Source organism: Coenobita brevimanus, chromosome 94 (genome assembly GCF_032717465.1).
Source record: "Coenobita brevimanus isolate Jiangsu-jjx chromosome 94, ASM3271746v2, whole genome shotgun sequence".
In the NCBI taxonomy this organism is placed as follows: Eukaryota; Metazoa; Arthropoda; class Malacostraca; order Decapoda; family Coenobitidae; genus Coenobita; species Coenobita brevimanus.
The window spans coordinates 5007522-5019912 of record NC_137047.1 but is presented as its reverse complement, the minus strand read 5'-3'; the positions used below and the strand labels follow the sequence as shown (position 1 = coordinate 5019912).

The 12391-nt window shown below is 39.7% G+C and overlaps 1 protein-coding gene across 1 annotated transcript in view; it reads left to right on the top strand.

Annotated features, from left to right (window-relative positions):
* spir (spire type actin nucleation factor) overlaps positions 1-10905 on the top strand; it is a 315119-nt gene extending 304214 nt beyond the window's left edge. Inside the window, exons 20-21 of the mRNA XM_080282611.1 lie at positions 8139-8210; positions 10701-10905. Of these exons, the coding sequence (XP_080138737.1) occupies positions 8139-8210; positions 10701-10905 (277 nt within the window). The remainder of the gene's footprint in view (positions 1-8138; positions 8211-10700) is intronic.
* Positions 10906-12391: the final 1486 nt, after the last annotated feature.

Below are 12391 nucleotides of genomic sequence, written 5' to 3'. Positions count from 1 at the left end.
TAAAATGCTTGTGACTGTGTTGGTCTTCATAGCACTAGAAAATTTTATTAATTCACTTAAAATTTACAATAGCAAGCCATTAATATGCCCTCTCATTGTCCTCAGTTTATGTAAACTTTACTTATATCATTGTCATAATCCCATTTCTGCCATCTTACATGAGGCAAAAAAATGAAAATGGTACAGTAATGTACTGGTATTGCTTTTTACAAATTTTGTGATGGGATGCAGAAGGGAAGTAGTTTTAACACCACCACCTTCTCCATGTGTTAAAAGGTCTGAAAGGCTTCCCCCCCCCCCTCATAATTCTAGAGATAGCATAACTGTGCAAGAAGTTAGACATACATAGTAAGGTATGCAAGATTCTTAGTTTTAGGATTAGTTACTGCAGTACAGGGCTACCATTCAGGTTGGTAATGAATGTTTGTTCATGCTCATTGTACTACAGTCCTGACATGGTAGGTGGTGGCAGCCGTCATCCACTCACTTGATGTAGCCTTTCCTGTTGCTTTCTTCATCTTCATCTTTTTTTTTTTTTTTTTTTTTTTTTTCTCCACTTCAGGTCTCCCTACACTGAGTGACCAGCCTAATAGATTTTTGTAATGCAAGAAACCATTCACAGTTCTGTGTGGCGACCATATAGCTAAATTATGGGGTGCTATGGTGCCTTTGTGAATTGGATGGAGAGATGCAAATGCGGCATCCATGAGGAACCAACCTCCACCCTCTACTCCATGCCTTACTGTAACAAGGCGCTCTTACCACAGGGAAGCATTCATTCACTGTAAGGGACAGCCCTGCTGGGATAATTATTTGCCTGCTGTTGGTGGATCTGTTCAGCCAGAGAGACCAGGCTTACTCAGCAACAACAACAACAGCTATAATCTTGAGCACATTGTTACTTTTTGTATGACAATTTTAATGTACAGGAAGAAAAAAATATCATTATGATTAAATTGTAATACAGTACTCTGTACAGTAGACCCTCCATATGTATGGATTCCTAGTGCATGGATAATAAAAGTGACACCAGGAATGTTGTGTGCTTGGAAAAAGCATGCCAGTCATGCAAAATGCTATTCATGCATCATCCCTAATGACTGAAACCACCCACACAGCTTCCCACTTTATATTTCTTTAAATTTCTTTCCTTTCATAGACTTGTGTCTGTTTTACCTTATACTGTACAGTAGGCTGTGCCTTTTGGAAGCATATCTGTAGACCAGTTAGGGTCATAGAGAGTGTTTAAGAGACAAATTAGGGTCTCTCATGGTGAGCTTTATCCCTTTTTTGTATTCCTTTAAGTCTCTTGAGAGTCACTGTCCTATATCTGCATTACTTTATGCAGTTGGCTATACCTTTTGGATGCACACACTTAATCAAGGTGTGGTCATATAGGGCCTTTAATAACAAGCTGGGTCATAGAAAGCCTTTAACCCTTTAACCGCGGGTATTGTTTTGGCCTGACTGTCCTCTCCCGCGGGGGTTTCAGCCAAATGTAAACAAATCTTTAAACCTTAATAACTCTGCACAGAATAAAGCTAGAGAAAAAAATAAGGTACCATTAGAAAGTACTAACCTTCAGCTTTCCATTGATGTAGGTTTCATGACTTTGTTGACTTTCACAGGACGGGCAGTGCCGTTAGAAGTGAGGGGTGTAAAATCACTATTTTTCGCTCACACACCATTACCTTCGCTCATACACCATTACCAAATGCCAACCTCATTCTGATAATAATACTATAAACATATATGAACACTGCACATACGATAAACACCCACTCTGTGTTCACTGAGGCAGGTAAAAGGCACTGTAATTACCCACACTTCTCTGCCACATCAGCGGTGTTGTAATCACTATTTTTCGCTCACACACCATTACCAAATGCCAACCTCATTCTGATAATAATACTATAAACATATATGAACACTGCACATACGATAAACACCCACTCTGTGTTCACTGAGGCAGGTAAAAGGCACTGTAATTGCCCGCACTTCACTGCCATATCAGCTGTGTTGTAATCACTATTTTTCGCTCACACACCATTACCAAATGCCAACCTCATTCTGATAATAATACTATAAACATATATGAACACTGCACATACGATAAACACCCACTCTGTTTTCACTAAGGCAGGTAAAAGGCACTGTAATTGTCTGCACTTCACTATCACATCAGCAGTGTTGTCACTCACACAGCTGGACAGATACTGATGCGTGTTTGGTCCGGGGTGGGGTGGGGGGCCCAGGGGGTGGGAGGTGGGGCCCCAGGGGGGGGAAGAGGGAGGTGGGGGTCGGCTGGAGTGAAAGAACTTAATAGCTACTCTCCCTTGAAACAATTGGCCCACGGAAAAAACGCGGGGTATTCAAAATATTCACAAACATTCGAGAATGACACCCGCGGTTTGGTCCAGTTTTTGCAGCGTCATTCTGGAATGACACCCACGGTTAAAGGGTTAAACGCAACCAGGTTTCAGAGACAAAAAAATAAAAAAAATTTGGAAAGTCAGTGACGGACATAGGCATATTAGTTAACTAGCTGGCAACACCTTCCTGAAGTTTAAGCACCATAGGAGTACATTTGAAATTTTGGTGAATATTTTTTTAAGGCTCACTGTGGTTAAAAGGATATTTAAATACCCCAACTGCCCACGTGGCATGCGTGGTGAGTGTAAACAATGAAAACAATTTTGATTTCACTCGCCATTTTGATGTTTTCTTGTATTTAAATTTAACTCTTCACCAGTTTCTGGCAACTAGCTAGCCACAGGCTCTCTGTGTGTATCGAGAGAAGACCATACCATTAGTTACCTCAAGGCACGGGGAGGGGGAGGTCATCAGTCTCGTTTTGTCACCTTTTGTGGAGAACTGCTTCAGTTTTTGCTTATTCCCAATGCCTCCACTAAGCAAATAGGTGTTATTTATGAGGGAAAAGCTAGAGAAAAGGCGAGAAGAAATGGCTAAAGGACGCAGACAACTTCATGAAGAGAAGAAATGGGTGAAAAATGAGCCCTGCTCTACGCCACCACCACCTCATCACCCAACGTCACCGGCATCACCGGCACCCCAACTTGTGAGTCCTACTCAAGAACCTGTCACATCAGAACACATTTCCAGTGCCAAGAGGAGGAAGAGACTTTTCTCTGATGAACCGAGTTATACACAGTGCTCAGCGTCAACAACAATGATCTTAGAAATAAGTGAAATTCATCATGCCCCAAAGAATCTAGTCTGCGGCAAGTGCTTGGGTCCTGATGTTTGCACTTTCAATTATCTCTGCCCTCAAACTGAGAACTCTTGGTGTTTCTAGCAGAAAAATAGTGTTTAGGAGAAGAACCACCTTCCCATTCTACTATGAAGGTACAAGTCCCATTGGATAGAAAGGAAAAGGAAATACTACGCCAAGTGTACATAAGACTGACTGATGAGAAATTTCTAAGACGTTGTATGAAGGGCAAGACGCAGTACCCAAACGAATCGCTACATGCAAGAAGTTGGAAACTTTGCCCCAAGGTTAAAAGTCTGAGTAAGTCAGTTCTTGAGTTTGCCATTGCTTAGTCATGTTTGTTTTACAGTATGGGCTATGAAAAAGGACGCCTTGTTAGCGATCTTGGATTCGAACGCACTGAGGACATTATTTATTTTCCTCATAGGTGGGACATGTATCGAGAGATGGTATGCCCTTCTAGACCAGGAAAGAAGTTCAAGATCACTGCTGATCCTCATTATGCTGCAGGGACACATTAGAAACCCACATTTTTGTTAAATGTATCAACAGGGATATTTTGCTGAAAAATGTACACAGCAGTCAGCATTGCAGTGGTGAGGGTTATCACCGCAAACCTGAAAGAACATCCTTACTGCACAAGCTAGGTTAGAAAACCATCTAGATATGCAGATATATGTCAGAAATATATTATATTACACATTACATGCAAAACAACACTTACAGACCAACCCAGACAAAGAAACGGCATTCTCAAACTTCAGCGTTCGTCTTCTTATAACTATTTTTTTTTTTTAAGTTTCCTCACTTTGTAGAGACACTATATCATTATTTAATGACAGATTTTCAAGTTTTTGGTCTCATTTTAATCTTTAGGCTTTTTGTAATGTTGCATGCAAGAGTTTTGAGGAAATTCAATATTAACTGCAGCAGAACATTTAATTTATTATATTCTTGCTATATTTGCAATGTAAAAAATGGTTTCATACTTCAACTATTAATATAAAATACAGTTTTCTTCATAGGGAAAAGTCCTTCCACAAATTTTTCATTAATGTGTTGCTCTAGTCACAAAATAAATTTCAGTCAATTCTAGAAGTTGTTTATGCTAAGTACTGTACCTCATTTTGTTGATGCAAAAAACAGTTTTCTGTGCATTACATACATTTATATTTATATATTTTTTATTTCTTATGCTCAGATCTGTAAGATCTGCATGAAATATGACTGAAATATGTTTCACATTACTGTCAGTGTATGGTACAATTTTCACACTGATCCCTTAAAATTTTGCAACTCTAGCTATATAAAACCCTGGTTGCGTCTTTAGGCAAGTTAGGAATTGGTTGAAAAGTTAGTCGACACAAAGATTTTTATATTTGCATATAGATCTTCAAGTGCAGTTCTTCCAAGTGCACAGGACCATAGGTTTACATACTTTCTCTGTGTGTACAGAGGATATACTGCAGTTCTGCTTCTATTTATGCAGTTTTAATTATGTTATACTTTTGTATAATATTGGGATGTGAAAATGTGTATCATGCTAGATTATATTGTAATGGATACTGTTATCGTAGCCCTTTGTTTTTTCCCACTGTGTATATCAGAATATTTGAAGTTCCATACTGAAGGGTTTTCATTTTGTGAAATCTTGCTTTTTTTTTTTTTTTTTTTTTTTTTTATGCGAGGAAGAAGGAACCAAAGGCCATGAGCCCGCAGTAACAGTTCCCTCCAAGAGAAAAACAAAATACAATAGAGAGCCAAATTCAAGATCCGATCATTTTGAGATGCCTGGACACACTGCGTTTGAAAGACTGGAGATCATAGGCAGGAGGAAATACAGACAGAGGGAGACAGTTCCAGAGCTGACCTGTTGCATGAATGAAAGACTGGGAGTAACGGTTAACTCTTGCATTAGAGAGTTGGACAGAAAAGGGATGAGAGTTTGCTGCCAGACGGGTGCTACGCGCCCGTCGTAGAGGTGGAGGAATGCAAGCAGACAGTTCAGAGGAGCAGTGACCATTAAAGTAGCGATAGAAAAGAGATAAAGATGCAACAGTGCGGCGAAGAGACAGAGGTTGAAGGGAGTCAGTAAGAGGAGGAGAGTTAATGAGACGAAAAGCCTTTGACTCCACCCTATTGAGAAGAGCTGTATGTGGGGAGCCTCCCCACACATGAGAGTTGTACTCCACACAGGGGCGGATAAAACCCCTGTATAGAGTCAACAATTGTGCAGGGGTAAAGAAAGAGCGGAGTCGGCTTAGCACACCCAATCTCTTGGAAGCAGATTTTACAAGAGATGTAATATGATCTTTCCAAGATAAGTCCCGAGTAAATGAAACCCCAAGCATGTTCAAGGATGATGCAGGATTAATCTGAATATTATTAAACATTAGTGGGTATACCTGTGGAAGATTTTGTCGGGTTGATAGGTGTAAGAACTGAGTCTTAGAAGCATTAAAGACAACCATATTATTTTTACCCCAGTCAGAGATATGAGCCAAGTCAGACATTAGGTGTGCCATAGCCTCATCCCTTGTTTCTTGAAGTAACTGTTGAGATGGGCGTTGCGGGAACCGAATGGAAAGGTGAAAGGGTGGAGTCATCAGCGTATGAGTGGATAGGGTTAGATGTACAGCTTAGAAGATCATTGATGAATAAAAGGAAGAGAGTTGGTGATAGGACAGAGCCCTGAGGAACACCACTGTTGATAGATCTAGGAGAAGAACGATGGCTGCCGTCTACGACAGCAGCTATAGAACGACCAGAAAGGAAGCTAGCGATGAAGGTACAGATAGAAGGATAGAAACCGTAGGAGGGCAGTTTGGAAATTAAAGATTTATGCCAGACTCGATCGAAAGCCTTTGAGATGTCAAGTGCAATGGCAAAGCTTTCGCCAAAGTCCCGAAAGGAGGATGACCAGGAGTCTGAAAGGTAGGTGAGAAGATCGCCAGTGGAGCGTCCCTGACGGAACCCATACTGACGATCGGAAAGAAGGTTGTGATAGGAAAGATGCCTTAAAATTTTTTTATTAAGAATTGACTCGAAAACTTTTTGAAATACAGGACGTTAAAGCAATTGGACGATAGTTGGAGGGTTGGGAGTGGTCACCCTTCTTTGGGACTGGCTGAATGAGAGCAAACTTCCAGCAAGAAGGAAAGGTACAAGTTGACAGACAAAGGCGAAATAGTTTGCCTAGGCAGGGTGTAAGCACAGAAGCACAGTTTCTGAGAACAACAGGAGGGACCCCATCAGGCCCATATGCCTTGTTAGTACTGAGGCCAGTAATGGCAGAAAATACATCAACTGAAGAAATTTTAATGTCAGCCATGAGGAAGTCAGAGGGGGAAGTGATGGAGGAACAGCACCGGAATCGTCTAAGGTGGAATTGGAGGAGAAAGTCTGTGCGAAGAGATCTGCTTTATCAGTAGAAGAAATAGCTACAGAACCATCAGAGTAGAAAAGAGGAGGGAAGGATGATGAGGTAAAGTTGTTAGAAAGATTTTTGGCAAGGTGCCAGAAGGAGCGGGAAGAATTCGAGTTGGAGAGTTGAGAGCATTTAGTATGGATGAAATTATTTTTAGTAGAGCGAAGAACAGACTTAGCACGATTCCGGGCAGAAACGTAAAGATTATGTGATTCAGGGGTGGGTTGGCTCCGGTACCTTTTGTAGGCCTTCTCCTTGTTGCGGACAGCATTAGAACAAGCGTGATTAAACCAAGGCTTTCTTGCGTTAGTCAAAGGATATGAGAAAGGAATGTATGCTTCCATGCCCGAGAGAATAACCTCCTTAATGCGCAAGGCACACTCAGATGGCTCACGGCCATGGAAGCAATAATCATTCCAGGGAAAATCAAAGAAGTACTGCCTGAGGGCCTCCCAGTCCGCAGCTCCAAAATGCCAGAGACGACGTTTCCCTGGAAGGTCCGCAGGCCGTACTGGAGCGATAGGACAGGTTAAGGTAATAAGGTTGTGATCGGAGGAGCCCAACGGAGAGAAAAGATTAACAGAGTAAGCAGAAGGATTAGTTGTGAGGAAGAGGTCAAGTATGTTGGAGCTCTCTCCAAGGCGGTCAGGGATACGGGTAGGGTGCTGTACAAGCTGCTCTAGGTCATTAAGGATAGAAAAGATGTAGGCTTGTTCACCAGGTGGATCCGTGAAAGGAGAGGAGAGCCAAAGGTGGTGGTGAACATTGAAATCTCCAAGAATGGAGATTTCAGAGAAAGGAGAAATGGACAGAATGTGTTCCATCGTAGAAGTAAGATAGTCGAAGAATTTTTGATAGTCAGTAGAATTAGGGGATAAGTAAACAGCACAGATATATTTAGTCAGAGAATGACAGGAAAGCCGAAGCCAGAGAGTGGAGAATTCAGAAGAATCAAGTTCAGGAACACGAGAGCAAGATAAGTCGTTGCGTATGTATACACAACAGCCACCTTTGGCTTTGAAATGAGTATAGAGAAAGTAGGAGGATACAGAAAAGGGTTTGCTGTCAGTTGCCTCAGACAGCTGAGTCTCCGTTAGAAAAAGAAGGTGAGGTTTAGAGGAGGAGAGGTGGTGCTCAACAGAGCGAAAGTTAGATGAAAGGCCGCGAATGTTGCAGAAATGAAGAAGAAGAGAGTCAGACAGTGGTTTTGCATTAAGATATCAGTGTTGAGTTATATTTATTAATAACTAATTGTTTAAGTAATGCAGTACTGTACACTATAAATCCGTGCTCTTCTCCCTTTTGATGTGCTGCTGCTGCATGATATATCTCTTCACCGTACCATGTGCATGACAGATTCACCAAATATACCTCTTTGCATGACACCTGGCATTGCATACCTCTTTGCACTATATCTGCTATACTTTCTTGTGCATGCTCTAACCAGCTTTGCTTTTATCCTGCTCTGTCCACTGCAAGACCATATCTGATGCGCTCCAAAACCCTGGCTGTCAGTGACTGTCGCACCATTGAGCTCCAGCTGTCCCGGGAGTGAGTATTGCATGATGGCCATCCTCACACTTTCTGTAGATGCTTGCACTGTATAAGCTACTTTATATTAATGCTAAGAGGGTCACATAAAATCTTTAAACTGACAGGTATAGTAAAGACAAGATTAGAGCATATTTACCTCTTGCATCTGATGATGTATGTTGTAGTTAAGTTTCATTTTCCTTGTGCTTACATTCAGCTTTGTGGAGTACCCTATTAGAGAAAGTTATTCAAAGCAATATCTAACCAACAGCCTGAAAAGTTTGTTGTAAAGTAAAAAAAAGTAATCTGGAGATAATAAAACTTTGATATATGTCATTGAACTGAGAGGGTTACAGTGGTTAAGAGTGTGTGTGTATCATATAGAACTAGTGTTGTATTTGGCTAGCAGTATCTAAGGATCTTCACATTGATGTCGTACTGGATGGATACAGTCAGGTGCTAGCCTATAATGTGCCCTCCCATAATTCTTATCATAATGTGGTAGACGTGTTCAGATCCTCAGAGCTACCACAATGCATTATATTGTGGTGGACCGTGGGTGTGAATATATCGAAATATGGAATTTTATGTTGCTAGATGGATGTGTATCCCAGAGTGCAGGCCATGTGACTGCTCAGAAGTTTGCTGGTGTTGGGTGATGATGTGAGATGATGGTGTGAGGTCATGGTGTTGATTATGATGTGGTTTGGAGGGATGATGGTGTGGTCTGGTGATGTCTGGATAATGGTGTATTTTGGATAATGGTTTGCTCTGGGTAATAGTGTGGTCTCGGTAGTAGTGTTGTCTGCCTCCCCACTTCAGGTTACAAACAGCGTATTTTTTATTTCGTTTGTCATTGGTACCTTTAAGGCCATTTTGAGGTGGTCAGGCAGGCTTAGGCGGTCATTAGAAGTGACTAGGGAGGTTCCTGACCATAAGCCATTTTCTCCATATGCTCTGTCTCTCCTGTAGTACAGATTCCTATAATGCGGTTATTTGTAAATTAGCCTTGTTCTAGGTCAGCTGACTGTATTTTGATCTGGCATCAGGCAATAAGGTGGACAGAAGTGTTTTGTGAAATGTATCTTTGTATAGAACTTTTATTATTATTACTGTATTATGATTATTATTATTATTATTATTATTATTATTATTATTATATTATTATTATTATTTATTTATTTATTTATTTATTTTATCCATCCATCCATCCATCATCCAATCCTACATTGCCCCATGAGGAGCATAGGATTTATTTATTTATTTATTTATTTATTATTATTATTATTATTATTATTATTATTATTATTACCAGTCCATCCATCATCCAGTCTAGTATCACACCCATCAGGAGTGTGAGGGTTGGGGCCTTGGTTGCTCAGTCTAGACATTTTATTCAAGAGTGATCAGTTGCATGCTCATAAGCAGCATTGTATGGTCAGTTTGTAAAGGCCCAAACTGAAACTTAACAATTTTATCACTGGTCTGGCCAGGAGTCAATCCTGGGCCCTTTCGCTCAATACGCATGTACGTTACCAATGAGCCAAAGAGAGGATCCCCGCTCAGCCTCTAGGCAACGCGGGCTTTTATACACCCCATTACAAGTGAACTCCAACAGCCCATCAGAGTTAGACCTTTACAGACCATGTCCTTTTGAAATGTCATAAATCAGTAAAATTGTATGAGAGCACTAAAACTTACATACAGTACTACATCAGTACATTGTATGAATGCTAAACCTTGATGTCCCTATGTACATCAGAAAACTGTCCCAGAAAGGGGAAAATACTTTGATGTGATTGTGAAATTATAATTATTGAATTATTATTGTATTATTACATGATGATGATGATGATGTTGATTATTATTATTACAGTACAGCTGACTAGAAAAAAACTGTTGGCAAAATTTTGTATTCTTCTGTCTGTCAGTGTCTCACTGCTCTCACTATGGATTTAAACAGTATTGAGCACTGTTTGATGTACTACCTATTTTGCAGATTAGCATAAAACTAAAAGCAGTCAACAAAATGTTTTGGTAATATTAAAACAAGAAGCAGCAAGATATCTTTGCTGATAAAATCATTGTTAGAGATGAATGGTAGAAGCACTAAAATCTTTTTACCTGTGCTGATGAAGTATCTGTGTCAGAGCTGACTAAACAAAGGCTTTATATCATTAAATGAAATAAAAATGTAAAAGTAGTTGTTAGAGGTGGCAGAGTTTTGACTCACGAGAATAGTAAAGGAGCCTATTAGCCATGGTTGCTTAATGTTCATCACTCTTACACCACTGTATCCAGTGTAGTTGTGAATTTTGGTAAATATTTACATGTGCATAAAAATGCCAAATATAGTGACTAATACCACTTATCTAAGAATTCGATAACATTGATTTTATCTCCTCCAAGCAAAATCATTGTACGTGTATAGTCACCCAGATGCTTCTACATCATCCTGAGCATCTGTGATTTTATTAGGGTCAGTCTGAATCAGACATTCCATTACAGGAAGCAGAAGCAGCGATCACGGACAAGTCAAGTGGCAGAGGAACTACGGGGAGAGCTAATGGCTGTGTGTGGAGACTGCAAGGCCATGGTACTTCACATCTTGGCCTCCATCAAGATCAGACGGGAACAACAGCAAAGTGGAGGTTCACAGCATGAGTCTCCCAGGCATCATCTTCACCTCAACCTCAATCCTGTCTACCATTGAGTCTTAGGTGACCCAGCTACCACCAACTCCACCTCCACCTTAACACTCACTACCATTAGTTTATGAGGCACTATTTTACACTTACTTTTCCATTTCTGAGTCCACTTTCACTTTAATCTTGTCTGCTACTGAGTCTCTTAGTTCTACAGTAATCATAACGTTTGCTTTGCCTCTATGGATTCTCAAGAAATATTATAAAAATAATGAAGACTATTAAATGGATGTTAGCTTCAAAAGATTTTTTATTTTTTATTTTTTTTATTATTTTTTTTTTTTGAGAAAATAATTAACCAATATTTTATGTTACGGAAAAGGAAAATAACCAAATTGTTAGAGTGATTGAAATTAACTTCTGGACTGGTATATTGTTCAAAATAAACATGGCATAAAACTTTTTAGTGTCATATGAGAATTACATTGAAAAATTTTTGTAAGAGAATAATATCACAATAAATTCTTCAGTGAAAATACTTGAAACTGAAGTAATATTGCTGTCTAACTCTTCTTTCTATTTCATATGTCTGATATCCCGTAAAGCAAGAATCCAAATATAGACATAATATTTCTCTCAAGCAACACTGAACAACTGTTGTATAAGATAGTTCTAATGTTAGGTACAGCAGACTGATAGAAAATATATAGTAGTACATTCCAGCTGGCATTAGCCATATTTGACAAGCATTTCAAAGTGTCACACATGAGGCTTTTCTTTTGCTACTGTGCATGTTTGTTGCACACCCTGATCTCTCTCTCTCTCTCTCTCTCTCTCTCTCTCTCACCTGGCCACTTCGTATCATAAGTTACTTTGAATATTCAGACAAATAATAATGTACATGCAGTTTTGTATGACCATGATCACAGACCTTATATAATACTGACATTTTTCTTTGTTTTGTTGTCTTGTGTCTTGTTTTACAGTGCCATGATTATTCATATGGAAAAATTATACACACATCGTGTAGTATGTGCCTGTTATTAGGATACAGCGTTTTCAGTCCAATTTTGGATTCTCTGCAATCAGAATGATGCTTCGTATTCATGAGACTTTATCCCAAGTGTGTAAGTAATAATCTTTATCGATATTGTTTTCATATTTCTGTATCATTAACTTTTTTAGGGATTCAGTATTATTTTTTAAGAGTAGCAAAGCTGTCCTTATATAGTAGCAGGTGTCCATTTAACCATCATATTCCTTTCCTTTCTGTATTCTTGTTTTTTATCCAACAATATCACTTTTCCAGTACAGTATGTTGTTTCCTTTACAGAGTGAATAAATTTCACTGGTGTATTTCCGCACATTTGCTGCTTCTCTTTAAAACATTTACTTTCTGTTTACCATAGGCACTGATGAGGAGCCTACATATGGTGGCACTGTGCACCCTTGGTAAAGCAGCTCCTGCATCCATCTGAGAGGTAAACCTCCTCATATTTCCCTGCACCTTGCCGTGGGAAGGACCATGGTCTGACTCAGGTTAGGCACTGCCTG